This window comes from Syngnathoides biaculeatus, chromosome 9 (assembly GCF_019802595.1).
Source record: "Syngnathoides biaculeatus isolate LvHL_M chromosome 9, ASM1980259v1, whole genome shotgun sequence".
Lineage (NCBI taxonomy): Eukaryota > Metazoa > Chordata > Actinopteri > Syngnathiformes > Syngnathidae > Syngnathoides > Syngnathoides biaculeatus.
The window spans coordinates 29487415-29512495 of record NC_084648.1 but is presented as its reverse complement, the minus strand read 5'-3'; the positions used below and the strand labels follow the sequence as shown (position 1 = coordinate 29512495).

The 25081-nt window shown below is 44.8% G+C and overlaps 2 protein-coding genes across 3 annotated transcripts in view; one reads left to right on the top strand and one right to left on the bottom strand.

Moving 5' to 3' along the window:
- LOC133506693 (uncharacterized) overlaps positions 1-25081 on the bottom strand; it is a 102833-nt gene that overhangs the window by 57370 nt on the left and 20382 nt on the right. The gene's annotated exons all lie outside the window — the stretch shown is intronic.
- On the top strand, positions 14580-17387 carry enam (enamelin). 2 transcript variants are annotated; one of them, XM_061831152.1, is made up of 7 exons: positions 14580-14613; positions 14680-14735; positions 14834-14857; positions 15011-15076; positions 15150-15221; positions 15670-15780; positions 17001-17387. In XM_061831152.1, the coding sequence occupies exons 2-7, from the start codon at positions 14685-14687 to the stop codon at positions 17196-17198; spliced, it is 522 nt and encodes a 173-aa protein (XP_061687136.1). In that variant the 5' UTR covers positions 14580-14613; positions 14680-14684; the 3' UTR covers positions 17199-17387. The 2 variants fall into 2 exon arrangements, with proteins under 2 accessions (XP_061687136.1, XP_061687137.1); XM_061831153.1 differs by lacking the exon at positions 17001-17387 and adding an exon at positions 15899-15968 and having other exon boundaries at positions 14585-14613.

Below are 25081 nucleotides of genomic sequence, written 5' to 3'. Positions count from 1 at the left end.
GTCTCACCTCTTTCCGAATATTCTTCCTTTCTCAGCTTCCAACATATAGTTCTCTCCTCTGTCTTTATCTTCTTAATCTTCCTACCCACCACCAGAGTCATCCTAACCACCACCATCCTATGCTTTCGAGCTACACTAGCCCCTACCACTACCTTACAGTCAGTAACCTCCTTCAGATTACATTGTCTGCACAAAAAATAATCCACCTGCTGTCACGACCCATCGGTACGGAGGGAGGACCCAAATGCAGGACTCCGGAGACGCAAAGGTAGTTTGGGAAAAGTCTTTATTCGGTCCAAAGTCGGGGATCAGGCAGACAGTCATTTGGGGCAGCGGTAATCAGGACGTCTGGCGTAGAGAGCAGGTTCGTGGGCAGGCAGGGGTTGGTACACGGAAGATCGATTAGAGAAGGCAGGAGTATCAAAGACGTCAATCTTACGGGGTCGTTCAGAGGACAAGCGGAGGTCGGTACACCAGGGTTGAAGATCCAGAGTACGGGAGTGCAGAAACGGGGAGTTGCGACGATCTGGCGAAGACCAGGCGTCCTTTGGGTCCCATAAATACAGGGAACAATCAACGAGGATGAGGCGCAGGTGTGCGCCTCCTAAACAGCGCTGGTGTGCTGGGACCCGCCCAGCCAGGGCTATGATCATCAGCATAGCCATTCCGATACCCTTCCAGTTTCGGGGTGGCCCATCTGAACTCCCCAGCTCCTGTCGCTGTCGAGACAGGGTGTGGGACAGCCGCGGACCGGTCACCACCAGGACTGGAATGAAGAGGACTGTGGTACCGTCGCCATCTGCTGAACGGGATCGTGAGGATGCCAATGGGCTATCCTCTGTTGCAGTCGAGACAGGGGCGCGGAACGACCGCGCGCCAGTCGCCGTCGAAGCAGAAGCGTAGGATGGCCGCAGACTGCTCACCGTTGAAGCAGGAGCGTGGGGCGGCCGCAGGCCTGTCGCCGCTGAGACAGGGGCGAAGAATGGCTGTGGACCGATCGCCGTCGGTACTGGAACGAAGGAGACTGTGACGCTGCCGCCGTCTGCTGGACAGGAACGTGAGGCGTATGCAGAACCGTCGCCACCTCCTGGACAGGAACTTTAGGCTGCTGCGGAACTATCACCACCTCCTGGACAGGAGCGTGAGCTGGCTGCGTCGCCATCACCACCTCCTGGACGGGAAAGTTCCTTGGGAACACGCACGTTAAAGGCGCTCTGGCAGGCTCATCCTCGATTACCAGTTACACCGTTTTCCCACGGCGGTCGCGCAGACGCTTCTCACCACCGCGACGTAGGTGTGATGCGGCAGTGAATCTCTCCCACCCGCGACGTGAGCTCGGTCCGAAACGGGGCCGAAGGCTACCGTGGCGTGAGCCAGGATCAGCAGCACGTCTGTCTAAGCCGCGACGTGAGTGTGGGATCAGGCAGACAGTCAAGTGGGGCAGCGGTAATCAGGACGTCGGGTGTAGAGAGCAGGTCCACGGGTAGGCACGGAAGATCGATCAGAGAAGGCAGGTGTATCAAAGACCTCAAGCTTACGGGGTCGGTCGGAGGACAGGCGGAGGTCGGTACACCAGGGTTGATGATCAAGAGTACGGGAGTGCAGAAACGGGGCATGAGTTGCGACGATCTGGCGAAGACCAGTCGTCCCCTGGGTCCTATAAATACAGGGAATAATTAATGAGGATGAGGCGCAGGTGTGCGCCTCCTCATCAGCGCCGGTTTGCTGGGACCCACCCACCCAGGGCTGGAGCGGCAGGACCATGACACCTGCATGCTTTTACCTCCGCTCTTGTAGGTCACTCTATGTTCCTGCCTCTTCTGGAAAAAAGTGTTCACTACTGCAATTTCCATCCCTTTTGCAAAGTCCAGCACCATCTGCCCCTCAAAGTTTCTTTCCTGGATGTCATACTTACCCATCACTTCTTCATCGCCCCTGTTTCCTTCACCAAGATGTCCATTATAATCTGCACCAATCACAACTCTCTCTATATCTCGGATGCTCAGAACGACTTTATCTAGTTCCTTCCAAAATTTCTCTTTCAACTCTAGGTCACATCCTACCTGTGAGGCATAGCCGCTTATCACATTGGCCACGCCCCTGACAGTATATCTGTGACCTGGAAATTTCTGTGCCCTGGTCTCTGCCAAAATTGTACCACAGCACCAGTAAAAATCCATCTATTTCCGTACTGCTTATCCATATTTGGGTTGCGGACATGCTGGAGCCTATACCAGCTGACTTTGGGTGAGAGGTGAGGGACTGGTCGCCAATCAATCGCAGGGCACACCAGTTAACAACAGCATTCTGCAACTAACAGACTTTGTCAAAGCAGATTTAAGAGACAACTGAAAACTAGTTTTGGACACACATAGTGTTCCGTTGTTCAACGCTCCTTTAAAATGAGGTTCCGCTGTGTAAAATCCCCAGTGGAAATGCGTTGCAAAGCAGCATGAAAAGATTTGAAATTGGGGAAGACTAAAAGTGAGACTCGTACTAGACACTGCAATCAAGCCAAGTGTGCTATTAGGTCAGCTATAATTTAGTAAAACCCAAGTCCAGATGTCCTTTCCTTGCTTGCTTGTTTTTTCCCCTCATCTCTCAGCTCTTCACTGTGATTGGCTATTAAGTGAAATGATTCTATAAAAGTGCATTATTATTTACATCAATTCCTCCAGAGGGTAAGTGACAAATGTTCATCTTGCATTTTGGTGACGGTTATGTCTGCAGCTTTGGAACTCATTGGCAAAATGAAAGTGGTCCTTTCGTATCTCTTCCTGCCAGCATTGCCTCTACTCCACCTGTATGTTTTCCAAACGCTCTTTAAGTGGTGTTCATCCATTAGTTTCCAAGTGTCACTCCTGAGTTACATGAAGTAATCGTGTTTCTTTTCTCTGTTTCTTTCCAGCCCTTCTTCCTTTACCTGGCTCACACAAATGAATCAGCCTTAATGTCATGTTTTCACTCCATTAGTATAAAAATACATTCAAGGGAGTTCAGGGTGCGCTGCACACTGGGGGCACATAGTGTGGAAATAGTATGTTATTATTATTTTTTTTTTTACATTTCTCTCTACAAGGATAATATGTCACTTTATCATTCACCGTTTTTGTCACTCTATCCGCAGACGTTTGATGCAGGTGCTCATGGAGTCAATACGGCACAAGTGAGTGCCCGTTTTGATAAAAAGTTGAACTAAAACTTAAAGCCACACAAAACCTTGTCAAGCTTCAGCTCAGTGAGAATTATGTCCACAAGTTATTTTTTTTGTTTGTTGTTGTTTTCCTTCCCTCTTTATTTCCCTTTGTGATGCCAGCACAGAATTGCCAGTTACAGATGAATACCAGAGAATTAAAAATGTAAATTGTTACACTTTTCTATCCTGGTTGCCTAGCACATTATTGCTCATAATAAATGTACATCCAAAGAGTTTCTGACCGAAAATTTGCAATCTGGCTGGCTGGTCAGCACAATGACAAAAGTATTTCAGCACAGCGCAGTATGGCAAAGTCAAGAATAATTTGACAATAGCATTTATATCAGTTAACTTACATTTACACTTGTATTTCAGTTAAGGGTGTAACTGAGCTGTACTTAAAACCTTGCCAATGTGGTAAATGTAGTAGTTCCCCACATCCCTTTTCCAGCAGCCATTCCCCTCTAATGGGTTCATCACGAATGCTATTCCACAGCCGTCCGGTAGACAGAGTGTGGAAGTGGTAAATACATAAACTCATATTCAGTCTAGTCACTATTAAATACAGTTATTGAATGACTCTTATAATATTCACCACAGTAAGCAACTTTATAAAAACTTTTTTTCCTTTTTTTCCGATCCACAGTACTTCCCATATGACTTCTCTCAGCAGGTAAAGATACGCATTGTTGAGAATTCTGTCGAGAATAGTCAAGATTGTATTTCAGCGGCACTCCATAAATAAAACACAATTATGTTCTTGTATTTTTCCTTCAGGGGCCAAATACCTTTCCATTACAGGTGCTACCATTTGATTTTTCACCTCACCACTCCTGCCCTCAGCAAACTCCAAATGTGAGAGAACAAAACACAAAGATGTTGCGTTTATGCTAGGATGTTTCAACAAGTGTTACTTCCATTTCCTATCTTGAGAGGTTTTTCGTCTTCTTTTTAGTTGTACACATCTGCAACGAAGGTTTTGCCATCGCAGGAGCCGCGGCAACTTGCCCAGCAGGACAAAGTCTCACTAAATAAACAGGAATAACAGTCAAACCAAAACAGGAAAAGATACAAGGAATGGAAATCTATTTACATATGAAAAATGGAATGTACACATGAAATAACACTGTGTTAAGGCCATGACTATTTATAACCTTTCCAAAATTTGAGTTGTAGTGCCTTTTTGTATGGTGATTTGGCATCTCCTGGTTGGAATTTGCACAAGAAAGTGTACGGACATGAAGATGTTGTGTTTGTGATACATTATTTACGAAACAGTGTCAGCATTTAAATTCATTTTTATATTTAGAAAATTATTTTTTTTGAAAGGTTCCTATTAAAACATACAATGACCAAGAGCATTATCTCTACATTCATAGTATTGGGAAGGGTACTCTTAAATTAATCAAATATTACTTTCCGTAAAGATATAAAGAAAAATAGATTGCATTGTTGAGCCTTGCTTTGCAAAACAAAATATTAACAAAAAAGATGAAATGAATAAAAATGGGCACGGTGGATCAGCTGATAAAGCGTTGGCCTCACAGTTCGAGGTCCCTGGTTCATTCCTGGAGCTGCCTGTGTGGCGTTTGCATGTTCTCCCTGTGCGTGCGTGGGTTTTCTCCGGGCACTCCGGTTTTCTCCCACATCCTAAAAACATGCAACATTAATTGCCCCTCGGTGTGATTGTGAGTGCAGCTGTTTATCTGTATTTGCCCTGCGATTGGCTGGCATCCAGTTCAGGGTGTACCTTGCCTCTAGGATAGGCTCATGCACTCCCGTGACCCATGTGAGGATAAGTGGCTAAGAAAATGTATATATATATATATATATATATATATATATATATATATATCTGTATGTATGTAATTTCCAATTAAAATTCGAATTAAAAACATCTTTACAGATGTCTCTAAAGGTGTGACAAATGGGAAGAGAAAGCCTTTGCAGTGGAATTATCACTTAGATTGGCCTTGAATACGGCACTTGAATATGTTGTTTTTTTTAATTCCTTGGACAAAATAAAGTTCCATTTGCTGAATAGAACGGCTTTTCCAAAGATTTTATCTATCACTGTTTTCTTCATCGAGTACCAGTAAGTTGTAAACTAGTGAGTGAAAGAAGAATGTTCTACAACAACAATTGTTCCTTATATTTTTTTAAAGGAAATAAAGCATTTGTAGTCAATAATATCTGTTTCAAATACTTGTGCTTTTCACTCCAAATATTTTGTCTAAAGTTTTTTAGTTAATGTCCATGTAAAGTGAACATAAAAATGTCTTGTATATTTGACACGCCATAGAGAAGTGTCGTTAACAATGCAGCCCTATGGGGGGCACAAACCAGTGCAATCTGTAGGCCGGTCCCAAGCCCGGATAAATGCAGAGGGTTGCGTCAGGAAGGGCATCCGGCGTAAAAACTGTGCCAAACAAATATGAGCGTTCATCTAAAGAATCCCATACCGGATCGGTCGTGGCCCGGGTTAACAACGCCCGCCCCCGGCACTGCTAACCTGCAGGGTGTCGGTGGAAATTCAGCTACTGTGGGTCGAAGACAAAGAAGAGGAGGAAACCGGATCCAGCGTCAGAAGAAAAAGAGGAATGCACAGAGCCTACAACTGAGTGTAGGGACTTTGAATGTTGGGACTATGACAGGAAAAGCTCAGGAGTTGGTTGACATGATGATTAGGAGAAAGGTTGATATTCTGTGCATCCAAGAGAGCAGGTGGAAAGGTAGTAAGGCTAGAAGTTTGGGAGCAGGGTTTAAATTATTCTACCACGGAGTAGATGGGAAGAGAAATGGAGTAGGGGTTATTTTAAAGGAAGAGCTGGCTAAGAATGTCTTGGAGGTGAAAAGAGTATCAGATCGAGTGATGAGACTAAAATTTGAAATTGAGGGTGTTATGTATAATGTGGTTAGCGGCTATGCACCACAGGTAGGATGTGACCTAGAGTTGAAAGAGAAATTCTGGAAGGAACTAGATGAAGTAGTTCTGAGCATCCCAGACAGCGAGAGAGTTGTGATTGGTGCAGATTGTAATGGACATATTGGTAAAGGAAACAGGGGCGATGAAGAAGTGATGGGTAAGTACGGCATCCAGGAAAGGAACTTTGAAGGGCAGATGGTGGTGGACTTTGCAAAAAGGATGGAGATGGCTGTAGTGAACACTTATTTCCAGAAGAGGGAAGAGCATATAGTGACCTACAAGAGCGGAGGTAGAACCACGCAGGTAGATTATATTTTGTGCAGACGATGTAATCTGAAGGAGGTTACTGACTGTAAAGTAGTGGTAGGGGAGAGTGTAGCTCGACAGCATAGGATGGTAGTATGTAGGATAATTCTGGTGGTGGGTAGGAAGATTAAGAAGACAAAGTTAGAGCAGAGAACCATGTGGTGGAAGCTGAGAAAGGAAGAATGTTGTGCGGCCTTCCGGAAAGAGGTGAGACAGGCTCTCGATGGACAACCGAAGCTCCCGGAAGACTGTACGACGACAGCCAAGGTGATCAGAGAGACAGGCAGGAGAGTACTTGGTGTGTCATCTGGTAGGAAAGGGGAGAAGGAGACTTGGTGGTGGAACCCCAAAATTCAGGGAGTCATACAAGGAAAGAGATTAGCGAAGAAGAAGTGGGATACTGAGAGGACTGAGGAGAGGCGAAAGGAGTACATCGAGATGCGACGTAGGACAAAGGTAGAGGTGGCAAAGGCTAAACAAGAGGCATATGAAGACATGTACACCAGGTTGGACACGAAAGAAGGAGAAAAGGATCTCTACAGGTTGGCCAGACAGAGGGATAGAGATGGGAAGGATGTGCAGCAGGTCAGGGTGATTAAGGATAGAGATGGAAATTTGTTGACTGGTGCCGGTAGTGTACTAAATAGATGGAAAGAATACTTTGAGAAGTTGATGAATGAAGAAAATGAGAGAGAAGGAAGAGTTGAAGAGGCAAGAGTGAAGGAACAGGAAGTGGAAATGATTACTAAGGGGGAAGTCAGAAAGGCATTACAAAGGATGAAAAATGGAAAGGCAGTTGGTCCTGATGACATACCGGTAGAGGTATGGAAGCAATTTGGAGAGATGGCTGTGGAGTTTTTGACTAACTTATTCAACAGAATACTAGCGGGTGAAAAGATGCCTGAAGAATGGAGGAAAAGTGTTCTAGTTCCCATTTTTAAGAACAAAGGGGATGTTCAGAGCTGTGGGAACTATAGAGGAATAAAGTTGATGAGCCACACAATGAAGTTATGGGAAAGAGTAGTGGAGGCTAGACTCAGGACAGAAGTAAGTATCTGCGAGCAACAGTATGGTTTCATGCCTAGAAAGAGTACCACAGATGCATTATTTGCCTTGAGGATGCTTGTGGAAAAGTACAGAGAAGGTCAGACGGAGCTACATTGTGTCTTTGTGGATCTAGAGAAAGCCTATGACAGAGTACCAAGAGAGGAACTGTGGTACTGCATGCGTAAGTCTGGTGTGGCAGAGAAGTATGTTAAAATAGTACAGGACATGTATGATGGCAGCAGAACAATGGTGAGGTGTGCCTTAGGTGTGACAGAGGAATTTAAGGTGGAGGTGGGACTGCATCAGGGATCAGCTCTGAGCCCCTTCCTGTTTGCAGTGGTAATGGATAGGCTGACAGATGAGGTTAGACTGGAATCCCCTTGGACCATGATGTTCGCAGATGATATTGTCATATGCAGTGAAAGCAGGGAGCATGCAGAGGAACAATTGGAAAGATGGAGACATGCACTGGAAAGGAGAGGAATGAAGATTAGCCGAAGTAAAACAGAATATATGTGCGTGAATGAGAAAAGTGGAGGGGGAAGAGTGAGGCTACAGGGAGAAGAGATAGCGAGGGTCGACGACTTCAAATACTTGGGGTCAACAATACAGAGCAATGGAGAGTGTGGTCAGGAAGTGAAGAAACGGGTCCAAGCAGGTTGGAACAGCTGGCGAAAGGTGTCTGGTGTGTTATGTGACAGAAGAGTCTCTGCTAGGATGAAGGGCAAAGTTTACAAAACAGTGGTGAGGCCGGCCATGATGTACGGATTAGAGACGGTGGCACTGAAGAAACAACAGGAAGCTGAACTGGAGGTGGCAGAAATGAAGATGTTGAGGTTCTCGCTCGGAGTGACCAGGTTGGATAGGATTAGAAATGAGCTCATTAGAGGGACAGCCAAAGCTGGATGTTTTGGACACAAGATTCGAGAGAGCAGACTTCGATGGTTTGGACATGTTCAGAGGCGAGAGAGTGAGTATATTGGTAGAAGGATGCTGAGGATGGAGCTCCCAGGCAAAAGAGCGAGAGGAAGACCAAAGAGAAGGTTTATGGATGTGGTGAGGGAAGACATGAGGGCAGTTGGGGTTAGAGAGGAAGATGCAGGAGATAGGCTAAGATGGCAAAAGATGACACGCTGTGGCGACCCCTAACGGGACAAGCCGAAAGGAAAAGAAGAAGAAGAAGAAGAAGAGAAGTGTCATTAACAAACGTGTCAAATTTGAATTAATGAAAAAATAAAGCTTTTAAAATTACTGTAGATATTTTCTTAGGTCTTACAAGCTGCAGGCATATCTGCAGTGAATGCACTGAAAACCGTCACGGTCCGGGCTTGAAAAGGCAAGGCAATGACACGGTTAAGCCAAGTGCAGGTAAGCAGGGATGCAGGGCAGGATTCCAGGAGTTATTTAATTTGAGAAAGAGCAAAATGAACTGCCCAACAACTAAATAAAATAACAAAGAAAACCTTAAATAAACCTAAACAAGAAACAAGATGTGGTACAGAGAGAAAATGAGCTGAGACAAAGCTCCGGCCTCGCCCGCCGGCTGCCAGAGCTCGAGAGCGGCCCACCCGTCAGAGCTCGCTCATCAGACACCACATCATTCCCGTCCGATGAACCATCCGAAAATTCTACATTATTTTCAGCCACAGGTTGACATCTGTATGGAAGTATTCCTCCGTCTTCCCGATCAATCCGAGAAATCAGCGCTGGCCATAATTGTGTCCCATCGTAATCCAGCCTTTGGTGCAGCACGTAATACGTCACATCTGCGCACCTAGGTCATGTGACTCGCCTAAATAGCGGTGCCCCTGAAAATTTGTAATTGTCAATAGAAATCTTCCCAAAACACCATTAAATGAGAGAGGATCATATTTTCAAGATACAGTACATATTACATGATTTATTGGATACATTGTTAATCCAAACCACCAGAATTTCCCTTTAAGTACACAGAGATTGATGAGACAATGAGGAACACCTGGACAACACATGAGTGGCTGGAGGGAGCCGTTTGGTAAACACAAGGGAGAAGGGAAAAGGTGAACAGATGGACACAGCTATCAAAATGAGCACACGAGACATGGAACACAAGAAATTAACAAAACCAACCCAACCAAGAGGAACACCATGACAGAAAACACGCCCCATTCAATTTCCTTAAAGGACTATATAATGGACCAACCACAACAGAACATAGCAGGTGTTTTTAGCTTTTAGATTTAACATATTTTAAACATGGCAGCATGATGGTGCAACCAGTTGGATCATTGGGCTCACAGTTCTGAGGACCGAGGATCAAAATCTCACCCCGCCATTGTGGAGTTTGCATGTTCTCCCCATGCCTGCGTGGGTTTTTCTGGGCACTCTGTTTTCCTCCCACACCCCAATAAAACATGCATTAATTGAAGACTCTAAATTGGCCCTAGGTATGATTGTGAGTGTGACTATTGTCTGTCTCCATGTGCCCTGCGATTGGCTGGCAACCAGTTCTGGGTGTACCCCGCCTCTTGCCCGAAGATAGCTGGGATAGACAACCCTTAGTGAGGGTATACGGCTCAGAAAATAGATGGAGGGATAGATGTTTTAAACACCAGTCTCCCACAATGTTCTGTTCTGTCCCATTATGATCTCTCCCAAACAACAACAGCACCACCTCTAGGAATGAGTCTTTAAATATGCAAATGACATGGTCTTGGTGTCTTGACGGTGGTCTGGGAAAACAGATGGACAATTGCCTTTCTTTCCAACAATACGTGACACAGTTGGCAAGAAAACACCTCCATCTTCTCAAGAAGCTGAGAAATCATCCTGAATGATAGTCTACCAGTCATTCATAAACTGAATTGTCACCTTAAAGTGCCACTGACACAAAAATCAAAACTACAAATAATATTAATCATGTTGCTGATGATACCAGTCAGAAAAAGTGAGCTGGGAGGGTTTTATAAAAGCGCAATTTTGCGTAAGTCTAACTTGACACAATGCGCATCACAGTGGTGGCCATGTTTGTCTGTGATGTCATGTACAGGCATCACACTGGAGCCCTGGCAATGAGAACACGCTGACGAATGAAATGGTAGATCAACGAGGCCGATTTTCAATTTTTCTGAAGCCCCATCTGAGACTGGAGCTCACATAACATCTCAGAAGCGAATTAAGCAAACAGGGACATTTTACCATATCGTTTTGAGCCATATTTGAACGATATGTGGATCACTTCTCCACTAACAACAGACTCCCCTACAGACACAGACGAGTGGCCCGATGTCAAAGAGGACGATGAATTATCCTAAATGACACTTTTACAAGTCTTGTGTAAGTAGCGTACTCAGGAAGAACCAAAAAATAATTGGCTCACCACTATCCCCACTGTCACATCTAAATGAGAGCTCTGTGGTCAGCAAACCCACCCCATCAACAACCAACTGCAGTCCCAGCAACCAACTCCACACATGATAATGATCTGCTGCTGGTCCTTTTCCTTTAAGTATATATGTGTGTGGTTCATTTTTTTTCCATTTAATTTGGTGTGCTTAGTATATGTATTGTTGTGTAATTGTGTCTTAGTCCTGTTTAACGTATGAGGAAAAAAAATCTTTCACCCTCTTCTGTCAAATTGTTTCTATTCAGCCTGTGGTTCACAGTTCATTCAAGGTCTACCAACACGTAAAGCATGATTTTTAGTATGTTTTTAATTTAAAAAAAAAAAAAAAAAGCAGCCGGAATGGACCCATCTGTTCTTTCACCACATGTCATGATGTTGGTGTATATGATTTTTTATGATTTTTGCATCTCCTGCCATGAAAATCCTCTTGACGCATTTGTGTTGGAGAAGAACCGGGAAGTGACATTTTTTACATTAGCAGGGTTGAGTGTTCATATTGGTTTATACCTATTGTACCGGGGAAAAATTACTTGTTTTTTTCATCGTGTTAGCCAAAATGCCGGCTTGTCGTATTGTTGGATTTTGCTCAAACACTCGGGTGGATGGATTTACTCTTCACACTTTTCCAAAACACCCAAGTCGTCGTGAAAAATGGATTGCACAGGTGCAAAGGACGAGAGCTTTGTTGGTTCTAAATGACAGGTAGGTTTGTATAGAGCTATTAAAAAATCTAATCATTGTGGGGGACTAATTTGTCTGACAGTTTATAGTATATGTTACGTGTGAATTTAGAATATACCGGCAAAATATAAAAAAGTACTTGTATTACGTTTAAGACAATTTAATCCCACACACAATACAATACAACACAAAACAATAAAATAGAAGTACAAAGACAGTTTAGTAGCGTGTAACATGAGCTAACTAGACGTATAGTCACAAACTCGAACAACTTCTCTGAAAGCAGCAATTAGAAAAAGTTCCATCCGCACCTGACATTGTAATCCTTCATCCCAGAACATTACAAAAGACCTGCATCATAATAACTTCATAAACTACACCAGCATTAGCCTCAACGCGGAGGTGGATCAGGCGGGGAGGTGGTTTTGGGCCACGTGCGCGGAGGAGAAATGAGCTCTCCCCGACCACCAGCCACCGGTGTCTGGGCACTAGTTACTTCGCCAGGCATGGGTCCTGAGTACGCTACATACACAAGTCATTTTGAATATTTGATCGGGTTCCTTATCCTCCTCGTCCGTCTGTCGGGGAGTCTGTTGTCAGGTAGAAGTGATCTGCATATCACCTAAGTATGGCGCAAAGTTATAGGGTAATATTGTCCCAGTCACTTTAGTGAGATGTTCTCTTCTTTAAATAGAACTTCAGTCTTAGAAAAATCTAAAAATCACTCTTGTTCATCTCCCATCGCCTGTTGTTCCGCGTGTTTCTATAGCGACTGTCCCAGTGTGACAGCTGTAAATGACGTAGCAGGTAATATGGCTACCACTGGGATGTCGAGTGAGACTTTCGCAACTTTGCGCATGAGTGAGACGCTCTCGGCTCATTTTGTTTTTCGTACAGATATTGAAATGAACAGTATCATATGTAGTTTTTATAACAATATCTATCTTAAAATGTAAGTAGGGATGTCGGTTGAGCATTAAACACATGCTTCCAGTATGTAGCAGGGGTGTGAAACTCATTTTTGTGGCGCATTATGTTGTACAGTAGCTTTGACATTCCGTCAGAGGGCTGTTATAACGGTGAACTCATAAAAATGAATACTTGCCTCAGATAATTAATTATAGAAATACAAACTGATGTGCAACTTCTTTTCAATTCTGAAGCCAAGAAAAACATGTTTAACTTATATTACATTTCATTTAAAAAGTGTTTTTTTTTCCACAAACATGAAATCAATGCAATTTTTTTTCTTTCATGGGCCTCATAAAATGACAAAGTGGGCCAGGGTATGAGTCCTATGGTTTATAATTGCATTGCTTTAAGTTTCAATCTATTACGGTAGCCTGATAAAAAAGGTACTTAACACTTGAGAATTTAACTTATGACACCATGCTGCTCTGTAAAAAGCGGGATACAGGGAAGATATATTTTTTTTCGAGGTATAGTCATAGATGGGTAGCTAACCGCGCGCTAAAGTGGTAGGCATGGGGGTCATGGGCACAGTAATTATAACTAAGCAACTCTCAATTGCACTGCATAGCCATTGATAAAACAAAAGTGCTTAGTGCTTTTATGGTGAGGGAGAGGCGACTCATGCTGGATGCTGAAGTGCATCATCATCATCACAAACAATTTTAATTGTGCCTGAAAGTTTAGGTCACTCTTTCTTTGTGCAGGTTTTCAGCAGTTATCTTCAGTGGTCAAAATAATTCCAGAATCTTAATTTATTTGAATTAGCTCACACTAATCTGTTATTTATTTTCTATTAAAAGATTACTCTTAATAATAAAGGTGAAACTCCCTTATCTCCAATATAAGGTTTTTCTTTTTTTATATTTTAATAAACAATCCATCCATCCATTTTCGGAGAGACTTATCCTCACGAGGGTGTGGGAATGCCGAAACCTATCCCCGCTATCTTCAGGCAAGAGACTGGGCACACCTCAAATTGGTTGCCCCCCAATCGCAGGGCACCTATTAACAAACAACCATTTGGATTCACATTCACACCAAGGGGCAATTTAGAGTTTCCAATTATTGCGCATTTTTGAGATGCGGAAACCGGAGTGCCCAGAGGAAGCCCACACAGGCACAGGAAGAACATGCAAACTCCACAGAGGCTGGGCAAGGATTTGAACTCCAGTCCTCAGAACTGTGAGAAAACCCTTTAACCAGTTATGCCACCAGCAATGTAACATTTGTGATTGACATTCAATGATATGAAAAAAATATAGCTAGCTATTAGCCAGTGCTAACAGATGACCCGGTTTTTATGCCATACACTCTCTGCAGGTTAACTGCATTCATGAACATACAAACTTTGCTGTGATTTTCTTGCATGACATAATAAAAAACAAAAAATTTTAAAAAATACACTGTATACCAGAACAAACAAAGCATTCATATCCACGGAGGGAATGGCTGACACTTGTTGTGACTCAGGACTGCTTTGATGTGGAACCACTTCAGAATGCAGAGCAACTGTTCATCATGATACACACCAGTGACGACATTGGAATGCAAGTACAAGTCTAAAAGCGATACCAAGAAAGGCAAGATGATGGTTTGGTTTTGGTGCTCCCCCCGGGGACAAATGCTTGTCACAACAGGAACGCTCCCATTTCCAAGTGCAGAGGTGCCATTCGCTCAAGTCTCCAATACCACCTCAAACAACTAGGAACATCTCCTTCTAAATTTGTCCACACATCTCCTGTTATATAATTCTCCCACTTTTGAACACACTAAATCAATCAAGAAAATATTCTCCTATCAGTTTCCTTGAATAGATTTTATCATTCGGTATCTGTAATTATTATGTCGGCGAAAAAGACTTGTGCGTGAGTGCACCTTACACACCGTGTAATTTAAGTTAAGAAGAGCTTTGAATTCATCCACCTCTTTTTTCATATTTAAAGCATATTTATGTCCTCAAACACATTCTTTCCTGTGCTTGGTGGGATTTGATTGGCTATTACACCAGGTTCAGGTGTATAAATGGCATCCATGTAAGAAAGCAACCATTTTTTTTTCCCTCCAGAGACAGATCGTCTTAAAATTCTGCACACCAGAAAGGTGAGACTTTAAATGTGTGATTTTTTTTGCATACAAAACCGACAAGATTATATTTCTTATCTTCAGTCAAGATGGAGCGAGCTGTCGTGATGTGCCTATTTGTTGCTTGCTCGGCTGCTCCTGTAAGTCTGTCTGGAATTTAAAAGATCTCAAATGTAACTGGATTTATTCCCGACAACGTGGATCCATTTATTTTTTTGCCTATATTCTCCTCTTGTAGCTTCAGGAGAGTCAAAGTAATGAGGTAAGTCTGTGTCATCGTGCTATCTGTCATACAGAATGTCGTGTTTAGAGCAGGCCACCGGAAATCATGGGCTGATGGATGTTGGAAAGGACAATGATCGCTGTCGCCATTGCGCTAGCCTGTCTGGAAATGTCTTGCACTGTATTTTCTCAGCAGATCGCGGCACATGCCAATCAAGCCCTGAGGTTGATGGAGATGTACAGGCTCTACCAGCAGCAGGTTTGAAGTCATCGTTTCATTTGAAACCAAAAGAAACATAAACATCAATATGCTGATTTGGGTTTCTTTTCAGGGATTGGCGGTGAACCCGTTTCTTCCCGCCGCTGCAACTCCCAGAGTAAGAGCTGCAGCTAAAGCTCTGTCTGTAAGATTGAAAACTACTTAAGTGGAATTGAGGCAATCAAACTGTTCTTGGTGGTTGGATATGATTCACATCCAATTCAAAATGCTTCTCTGGTTAAATTCATCCATCCATTATCTTAGCTACTTATCCTCACAACATTCCTAGGAATACTGGAGCCTATCCCAATTATCTACAGGTGGAGTACACCCTGAACTTTTTGCCAACCCATCACAGAGCACAAAGGAAAAATCAACAAGTAACACTCACAATCACACCTATGGGAAATTTAGAGTATCAAAAGTCTCCAATTATTTATTCAGTTATGTATTTTGGCTCAGATATTGTTTAGAATGTCAGAACTTTGTTCTAAATAGACGATAAGTGATGGCCAAAAACCTCTTGTAGCACTGAAGAAGCCTTTTGGACTAAAGATTAAACATACCTATGATCAATTATGCTTCTTCTTAAGCAGGTGGATGCTGCCCCTGCTCAGGCAGCCACTGCCGCTGCTCCTCTCCCTCCAGCTGCTCCTGCTGCTGCTGCTCAGCCAGTTGGGGAAGATGCATCAGAGGAGGAGGAGGTGATGGGCAATCTTGACTTTTCGCCAAATATTGAATTGTTATCACTACTGTGTGTGCTTCTTCTCATGTGTGGGAATTTAGAAAAAAAGAGTTTAACACTCAATCGTCATATTTCAGCTGTGATTGGTTGACAACCGGTCCTGCCCTATGACAGATGAAATTGGCTCCAGTAGTCCGTGACCCCCGGGAGGATAAGTGACTCAGAAAATGGATGGATGGATTGTTTATTAAAATATAAAAAAAAGAAAAACCTTATATTGGAGATAAGGGAGTTTCACCTTTATTATTAAGAGTAATCTTTTAATAGAAAATAAATAACAGATTAGTGTGAGCTCATTCAAATAAATTAAGATTCTGGAATTATTTTGACGACTGAAGATAACTGCTGAAAACCTGCGCAAAGAAAGAGTGACCTAAACTTTCAGGCGCGATTAAAATTGTTTGTGATGATGATGACGCACTTCAGCATCCAGCATGAGTCGCCTCTCCCTCACCATAAAAGCACTAAAACACATATTTTAGATATTCTGTTTGAAAATGGAAAATTAAAATAAAGGATACTCTCGGAGGAGGTGCACAGTCGCTGATTAGTTCCAGTGTGGAATTTGCATGTTCTCATATTTATATGGGTTTCCCCAGGTGCTCTGCTATCTTCCCTAATTCCAAAACATGTATGTTGGTTAATTCCATCCATCCATTTTCTGCCCCACTTATCCTCACGAAGGTCGCGAGAGTGCTGGAGCCAAACCCAAGTGTCGTCAGGCAGTAGGCGCGGGGTACACCCAAACTGATTGCCAGCCAGTTGCAGGGCACATGGAGACAACCAAAAGTTGCACTCACAATCACACCTAGGGGCAATTTAGAGTCTCCAATGAATCCATCTTGTTGGCATGAGGGAGGAAACCCACACAGGCATGGTTAAGAACATGCAAACTCCACACAGGCAGGGCCGGATTGAACCCTGGTCATCAGAACTGTGAGGCTAACGCTTTCCAGCAGCACCACCATGCTGCCTGGTTAATTGAAGACTCTTATTCACATTCAATTTTTTTACAATCAAAGCATGGAAGGGCACATATCTCATGCTCCAAAAAGCAGTCAATAAGAATAATTTTAAAAACTTGAGTCAGGTCACCATTTCTTTTTTTTAATTCATTGAAAGTAATAAAATGATGTAAAAGTGTGAAAAATTATAGACACTCAATTTTCCGCACTACAGAATGCCAAGCCTGCCTCAAAACCTGCTGCTCCTGTTGCCACTCTAAATTCCGAAGAGGCAGAGGAAATGGAAGAGGAGGCAACTGTGGTCGAGCCAGAAGTAGAAGTGCCTGCAGCAGATCCCGCAGCTCGTGCAGATGTGCTAGCTGTGGATGCTGCCCCACAAGCCCATGAAGCTTCCGAAGCACCAGTAGGATAAGTTGCTGCAGAAGAAGCTGCTCCTGCTGACTCTGCTGTCGTGTAATTTTACACTGCATATTTCCAGCATCTAAACATATCACTGGAGCGCTACAGCTCAAAATGCGGGCACAGAATGAAGACTGAAGAATATGCTTTAGTGGATGCATGCACAGTTAGAGTCCTGTTAGTGCAAAACAAAAGACATAAACATTGCTCTTCATTTGTTCATATTTTATCGCAGTTAACATTTACCCTATTAAATAAAGGCCAGATGACAAACTGTGGTTTACAGCTTTTGCTTAAACTCCTTCTGTCACAGAGCAAACACAATGCAAAGTCCAAAAGCATAAAACACAGGGTTTATGCCAATTTGGAGCAGCACGTAATTATACATTAGTGTTATTTACCTTCTGCTTTAATCATTAAGGTCAATGCATTATTTACTGAGAAATTTTCAAAAATAGATGTTTGAATGGAAACATGTGCCTTGCAGACAGTGATCTGGGCTCACTGTGCGTATGTGCAGTTGGCCACTGGTGATGTACACACACACACACACCACACACACACACACTTCAGTTTGTGGTATTTTGCAGGGTGATTCAATGAGTGAGGGATGACTGATTGATATATCCAGCAGTCTGATTCACATACGTACTGTAAGAAAAGGATTCACCACTGGATTCTTTTGGTCGCTTTTTATTATTCACAAGTAGTCCATTAGGGAGAACATTTAAGACTTAAATGTAGCTTATGGTTGCAAAAAAATATGGCACATATCATGCACAGGTATAATAACTAATACTGCATCCATTATTCACAGGTTTGTTATTTGCTGGAGTGTAAGGAACGTAACAATAACAGGAGAACACTGCACACTCATAAATACATATATTACTGTACTTAGCCCATGGAAGCAACTTGGAGAGGTGCCTGTGGAGTTTGTGACCAACGTATTGAATAGAGGAATAAAGATGATGAGCCACACAATGAAGTTATGGGAAAGAGTAGTGGAGGCTAGACTCAGGACAGAAGTAAGTATCTGCGAGCAGCAGTATGGTTTCATGCCTAGAAATAGTACCACAGATGCATTATTTGCCTTGAGGATGCTCATGGAAAAGTAGAGAGAAGGGCAGAAGGAGCTACATTGTGTCTTTGTGGATCTAGAGAATGTCACGTCCCATCGGAAACGAGAGTAGGACCCAAATGCAGGAACTCGGAAGACGCAAGGGAGTTCAAGAAGAGACACGTTTATTGTATGCAGAGGTCGGGGAACAAGCAGGCAGTCCGGTGCCGCAGCGGTAGTTGTGACATCGGGCGAAGAGAACAGGTGAGCGGACAGGCAGGAGTCGGTAGACGGGGAAACAATCAACACAGGCAGAAGTATCAAGAAGTCAGGCTTACAGGGTTGGTCGGAGAACGGACGAAGGTCGGTACACACATGTTCAACCAGGAATACGAGAGTGCTGGAACGGGACATAACGCTCAACAAACTGGCGGAGAACCAGTCGTCACCGGGTCCTATATAAACAGGGGATGATCAGCCCGCATGAGGTGCAGGTGTGCGCCTCCCAATTAGCGCAGCCGCGCAGGCACCCGCACAGCTCGTGCTGAAGCGGCTGGATCATGACAGAGAAAGCTTATGACAGGGTACCAAGAGAAGAAATGTGCTAACTGGAAAGGAAAGGAATGAAGATTAGCCAAAGTAAAACAGAATATATGTGTACGAATGTGAGGGGCGTAGAAGCACGATTGAAGCTCCAGGGAGAAGAGATAGTGAGGGTGGATGACTTCAAATACTTGGGGTCAACAATACAGAGCAATGGAAAGTGTGGTAAGGTAGTTAAGAAACGGGTCCAAGCGGGGTGGAATAGTTGGTGGAAGGTGTCTGGTGTTCTATGTGACAGAAGAGTCTCCGCTAGGATGAAGGGCAAGGTTTATAAAACAGTGGGGAGGCTGGCCATGATGTACGGATTACAGATGGTGGCACTGAAGAAACAACAGGGAGCAGAATTGGAGGTAGCAGAAATAAAGACAGTGAGGAATCTCGCTTGGAGTGAACATGTTGGATAGGATCAGAAATTAGCTCATTAGAGGGACAGCCAACGTTGGATGTTTTGGAGACAAGGTTAGAGAGAGCAGACTTAGTTGGTTTGGACATGTTCAGAGGCGAGAGAGTGAATATATTGGTAGAAGGGTGCTAAGGATGGAGCTGCCAGGCAAAAGAGTGAGAGGAAGAGAAAAGAGAAGGTTTATGGATGTTGTGAGGGAGAACATGAGGACAGCAGGTGTTAGAGAGGAGGATGCACAAGATAGGCTTAGATGGAAAAAAATGACACGCTCTAGTGACCCCTAACAGACCAAGCCGAAAGGAAAAGAAGAAGAAGACAGTACATCAATGTGGTTTACATTGACAGCGTCATTATGCACCGCCCACCACTGGTGCTTTAGTTAGCAAAGTGGTGTGGGTGACATAGAGCGAAGATGAGCCAGACATGCGGCTTATTTTTTACTCTCAATAATAATGTCGAGGACGGCGCAGCTGTAGAGCATTGGCCTCACAGTTCTGAGGTCCAGGGTTCAATTTCGGATCCGCCTGTGTGGAGTTTGCATGTTCTCCCAGTGCCTGCGTGGGTTTTCTCTGGGAACTCCAGTTTCCTTCTACATCCCAAAGACATGCATTAATTAGACTCTCTAAATTGCCCCTAGGTGTGATTGTGAGTGCGGCTGTTTGTCTCGATGTCCCCTGTGATTGGCTGGCAACCAGTTCAGGGTACTGCGCCTTCTTCCCGTTGACAGCTGGGATAGGCTCCAGCACTCCCCGCAACCCTTGTGAGATAAGCAGCCAAGAAAATGGATGGATGAATATTGGAGCATGAGAATAATAAAGAAAAAGCGGTGAAACGGGACGAGATTTGCTCTTTTTCGAGTGAGTAAGGTTTGGTCTGAAAAATGCATTGCGAAGCCAAGGAGTTTTGCTCTTTATGTTCAGAAAAAAACATGAAAAAATGGCGAAAGGACATTTACACGAAAGTGCCAGTGTACTGTCAATTTTTGACAAATAAATAATGCTTCATAACTATTAACTAGCCATACGGCAACTGAGCTTTACTGTTTAAATTGAAGGTTATTTAAGAACTTTCAAGATTTAAAGGGTTTAAATCCAAAGATTTCAGCACTTTTTATGAATCTGTTTGATTAAAAAGTTGTGGAACCTGAAGCAAGCTGCCTTGTTTAATTAAAGGTGCTGAGAACATGATGGACAAAACGTGTCATTTAACAGCCAACAGGGAGAGCCAGTGGACCAGCATACCATTGCCCTGAGAGAAAGACAGAAAAGTCTGTGTGTGTGTGTGGGGGGGGGGTTACTGCCCATCACTGTCAGAGGCTCACATTTCAATTCCACCACGGTTCCTTACTTAAGGAGAAAAAAGTCTACCTGATGTGAAACCTCCTCTAGCTGGCAACATCTAATCGGATCAGAGTTGGATGTGGCTAAAAGTGCTGACACAGCATGCGTGTGTGTGCGTGTGCACGCGTGTGTGCATGTGTGTGCGTTGGAAAACTCAATGCTCTCATGTTGCACATCTGAACAGAAAAGTACAGGGAGAAAAATAGAATCTTCATCACTAAATGGGTTTCAGCACTTCGGTTGTCCACTTTATAGTATTGTATCAATCACTGCATAGGAGGACTTTGGCTCCTCGTCTTTTACTCACCTCTAATCTACTTAATCCTTATCTGGTCTGGCAAATCTGTGTAACACCATTATTTTAGCCCCAGTGCTTTGTAGGTGTCAGTGTTGCATGTAACTACATTTTAATATTTTGCTTAGCTTCTGGAGACCATCCTGGAAATTCTGCTGCACATGTGAGTGCTTCTTGCATACAAGAGGAAAATTGACTCTTCAGTTGGAGGTCAAGGTAGGATAAAATTAGATTTTTTTTCTTCGTTAAGTAACAGTAAGGGATTCTGTTGTTTTTTTTTGTTGTTTTTGTTGTTGCTGTTGTTGTTGTTGTTTTGTTTTCACATTGCAAGTTGATGGAAAAGACAAGCCTCTAATTGTGCTCTTCTTCAATTCAGGTATACAGCAGGACTCATATTGTCACTCTCAAGATACAGTAACCCTTTGGGCTCTCATTTTTATTGGAGCAATGTCTTACTATTTCAGTTACTTGAGTATACGTGAACCCATTCAGACAGACTGTATTGAGACAATGATATCAACACTGACACACACAACATTTAGGGCTTCTTAGAAAGGAGACACGCTAAAGAATGTGGAAGGTCTGCAGACCTTGGGTGTATCGAACAATATTGCAAAAAAATATATATTTAGTGTTTTGAGTAATTATCCCATTATGCTGGAACTCACTACTATAGCAGGGGTGTCAAAGTCATTGTACTTCAGGGACCTCATGCAGTCTGATTTGATATCAGGTGGACTGGACCTTTAAAATGAGAGGGTAATTTAACAAGTTGTTATACTAGCTTTGCTATAACGCAACAGAATGTAATTACATTTGGGAAAATGTATATTAGCACAAATTTAACAAAGGATCCTTTTCTTAAAGAATCAGAGCAACTTCAGATTTCCATTCATCCATTTTCTTTGCTGCTTATCCTCACAAAGGTTATGGGGAGTGCTAGAGCCTATCCCAGCTGTCAATGGGCAGGAGGCAGGGTAAACCCTGAACTGGTTGCCAGCCAATCACAGGGCACATAGAGACAAACAGCCACACTCCCAATCACACCTAGGGACAATTTACAGTGTCCAATTAATGTTGCATGTTTTTGGAATGTGGGAGGAAACCGGAGTGCCTGGAGAAAACCCACACAGGCACAGGGAGAACATGCAAACTCCACACAAGCGTGTCTGAGATTGAACCCGGGACCTCAGAACTGTGAGGGCAACGCTTTACCAGCTGAATCCCCGTGCCGCCTTCAGATTTTTTCAGAAAAAAATATGCTTCATGGAATATGCTTCACCTATATATGTGTATTATGAATGATAAGATGAATCATATATAATCATTAATAAATCGGGCAAAACATTCAACCTTTGGAATTTTGATTTAAAAAACATTTATATAGTTTGCGTTGGCGCACAGTGTACAACTGGTTAGTACATCTCGCTGCCAATTCTGAGGACCCGGGTTCAAATCCAGCCTTGCCGTGCGGAGTTGGCATATTGTCCCTGTGCCTGTGTTGGTTTTCTCCAAGTACTCCGGTTTCCTCTTACAGTCCAAAAACATGTATGCCAGGACAGGTGAGTGGAACACTCTAAATTGTACATATCTTATAATGTGACAAGGACTGGTACCTGTCCTGTGATTGGCTGGCAATCAGTTAAGGGTCTACTACTACACTACCTCTCGTCCAGATTCAGATGGGATAAACTCTACCATGCCTGCGACCTTAGTCACGAGAAGCAATATGGACATTTTGTGTTCCAACTATATTTTAAGAATTCCTATTACTTATTTTTCCCCAAATGCATTATAACTCAAAATGAAAATTGACTGCTAAACCATGCAAAGTGAAATGAGAACCCTTTCAAATGTATAAGAAAATAATAACTAGTCCTGTAAATGTATAAGCTTTATACAAAAAGGATGCATACAAAATACATGGGAACATATTTATGGCATTTTATCACAATTGTCATGATCCTGCCGCTCCAGCACGAGCTGTGCGGGTGTCCGCGCAGGTGCTCTGATTGGAAGGTGCACACCTGCGCCTCATGCAGCCTGATGATGCTGTGCATTTATATGACCGCGATGACAACTGCGCCAGTTCATATGATCTTCATGTCCCATTCGTGTGCTCCGGTATCCCTGATTGAACCTGTGTGTACCGACCTTCGTCCGTTCTCCGACCAACCCCGTAAGCCTGACTCATTCGATACTTCTGCCTGCGTTGATTGTTCTCCCGTGTACCGACTCCTGCCTGTCCGCTCATCTGCTCTCTTCGCCCGACGTCCGAACTACCGCTGCTGCACCGGACTGCCTGCTCGATCCCCTACCTCTGCATATAATAAACGTGTCTCTTCTTGAACTACCTTGTGTCTTCCGAGTTCCTGCATTTGGGTCCTACTCTCGTTTCCGATGGGACGTGACAGAACGAACTGGCCAATACAGGACCCAGCAGGAAAGACCCGGCATCGCCGGGACCGACGCAAGGTAGACCGTCTGCCGGAGGACCAAGCCTGTCCAATCCGGGGAGGCTCCCTGATGTCCTCCGCTCACATGTCTTACGCTCCACCAGCGAGTCAGTTTGCTCCGCCTCCCCGCGTTTCCAGCACCCGAGCGACTTCGCCCTGTAGATCCAAGTACACCTATCGGTACGAGGGAACCCGCTTGGCCATCTACCCAGGACCTCGCCGTGGCAGCCAGAGGAGACGCCCCAGCCGGGCGCTCCCTGGTGTCTCTCGCTGCGCGGCAACGAAGACACCGTCCTCCCACTCCTCGCCAGCAACGGTGAGACCGGCAGACCCGCAGCTGTTGGCGAAGCTCCCAGCCCAGAGGGAGGAGGAGCCGCCAAACCACGAGGCGTTCTGGCGCGAAATGCGGGCGCAGATAGAGAGCCAGAGCGCGGAATTGGCGGCTCTCAGGCCCAGGTCCGGCAAGGATTGGCGAACCAGCCAAGCTACTCTGACGTCGCAACGACGACGGACTCACTGCTGATGCAGGTTCACGTTGCCGTGGAAACCGACCCGCCCCCTTGCCAAGTGCACGCCGCAGTGGGAACGGAGTCGTCACCTCGCCAAGCGCACGTGGCTGTGGAAACCGACCCGCCCCCTTGCCAAGTGCACGCAGCAGTGGGTACGGACTCGCCACCTCGCCAAGCGCACGTAGCTGTGGAAACTGACCCGCCTCCTCGCCATTCCCACGTCGAGGTTTTGGCTGTTCCGAGCAGAGTTCACGCGGCAGTCGGAACTGACCCGCTCCCGAGACACGCCCACGTGTCAGTTTCGACTGACTCTCTGCCGACTCTCGTTCACATTGCCCTGGAAACGGATTCGCCACCGTGCCACGCCCACGTTGCTGTTTCAACGGATGCACTGCAAGCTCACGTGGCAGTGGGGACCGACCCGATGCCGCCTCACGTTGCTGTCCAGGAGGTGGCGAAGGCGATGGGGTCGCCGCCTTCTCACGTTGCTGTCCAGGAGGTGGCGATGGGGTCGCCGCCTTCTCACGTTGCTGTCCAGGAGGTGGCGATGGGGTCGCCGCCTTCTCACGTTGCTGTCCAGGTGGTGGCGATGGCGATGGGGTCGCCGCCTTCTCACGTTGCTGTCCAGGAGGTGGCGATGGCGATGGGGTCGCCGCCTTCTCACGTTGCTGTCCAGGAGGGGGCGGTACTGGGGCCGCCTTCTCACGTTGCTGTCCAGGAGGGGGCGGTACTGGCGCCACCTTCTCACGTTGCTGTCCGGGGGGGGCGACGGCGGTGCCGCCTTCTCACGTTGCTGTCCGGGGGGGGGCGACGGCGTCGCTGCCTTCTCACGTTGCTGTCCGACAAGAGCTGGGGAGTTCTGATGAGCCACCCCGGAGCTGGAGAGACTTCGGGATGGTAATGGTGGCGGTCATGGCTCTGGTCCTTCTCTCCATCATCCTATTTGCTCCAGATGGCTCCAAGCCGCTTCATGACTTGGCCTTATTGGTAACCAATCCACGGCTGCCTACTGACCAAGCCTCGGTGGCGACCAATCCCTGGTTTTTGGCAACTTCGTCCATTCTCCGACCAACCCCGTAAGCCTGACTCCTTCGATACTTCTGCCTGCGTTGATTGTTCTCCCGTGTACCGACTCCTGCCTGTCCGCTCATCTGCTCTCTTCGCCCAACGTCCGAACTACCGCTGCTGCACCGGACTGCCTGCTCGATCCCCTACCTCTGCATATAATAA

What these genes read in the sequence shown, in the direction of transcription:
- enam (XM_061831152.1), top strand. Translation starts at nt 14,685, where the DNA reads ATGGAGCGAGCTGTCGTGATGTGCCTATTTGTTGCTTGCTCGGCTGCT. An exon ending in TTGCTTGCTCGGCTGCTCCT is followed by an intron (nt 14,736 to 14,833) that starts GTAAGTCTGTCT and finishes CTCCTCTTGTAG; the next exon opens with CTTCAGGAGAGTCAAAGTAA. An exon ending in ATGCATCAGAGGAGGAGGAG is followed by an intron (nt 15,781 to 17,000) that starts GTGATGGGCAAT and finishes TCCGCACTACAG; the next exon opens with AATGCCAAGCCTGCCTCAAA.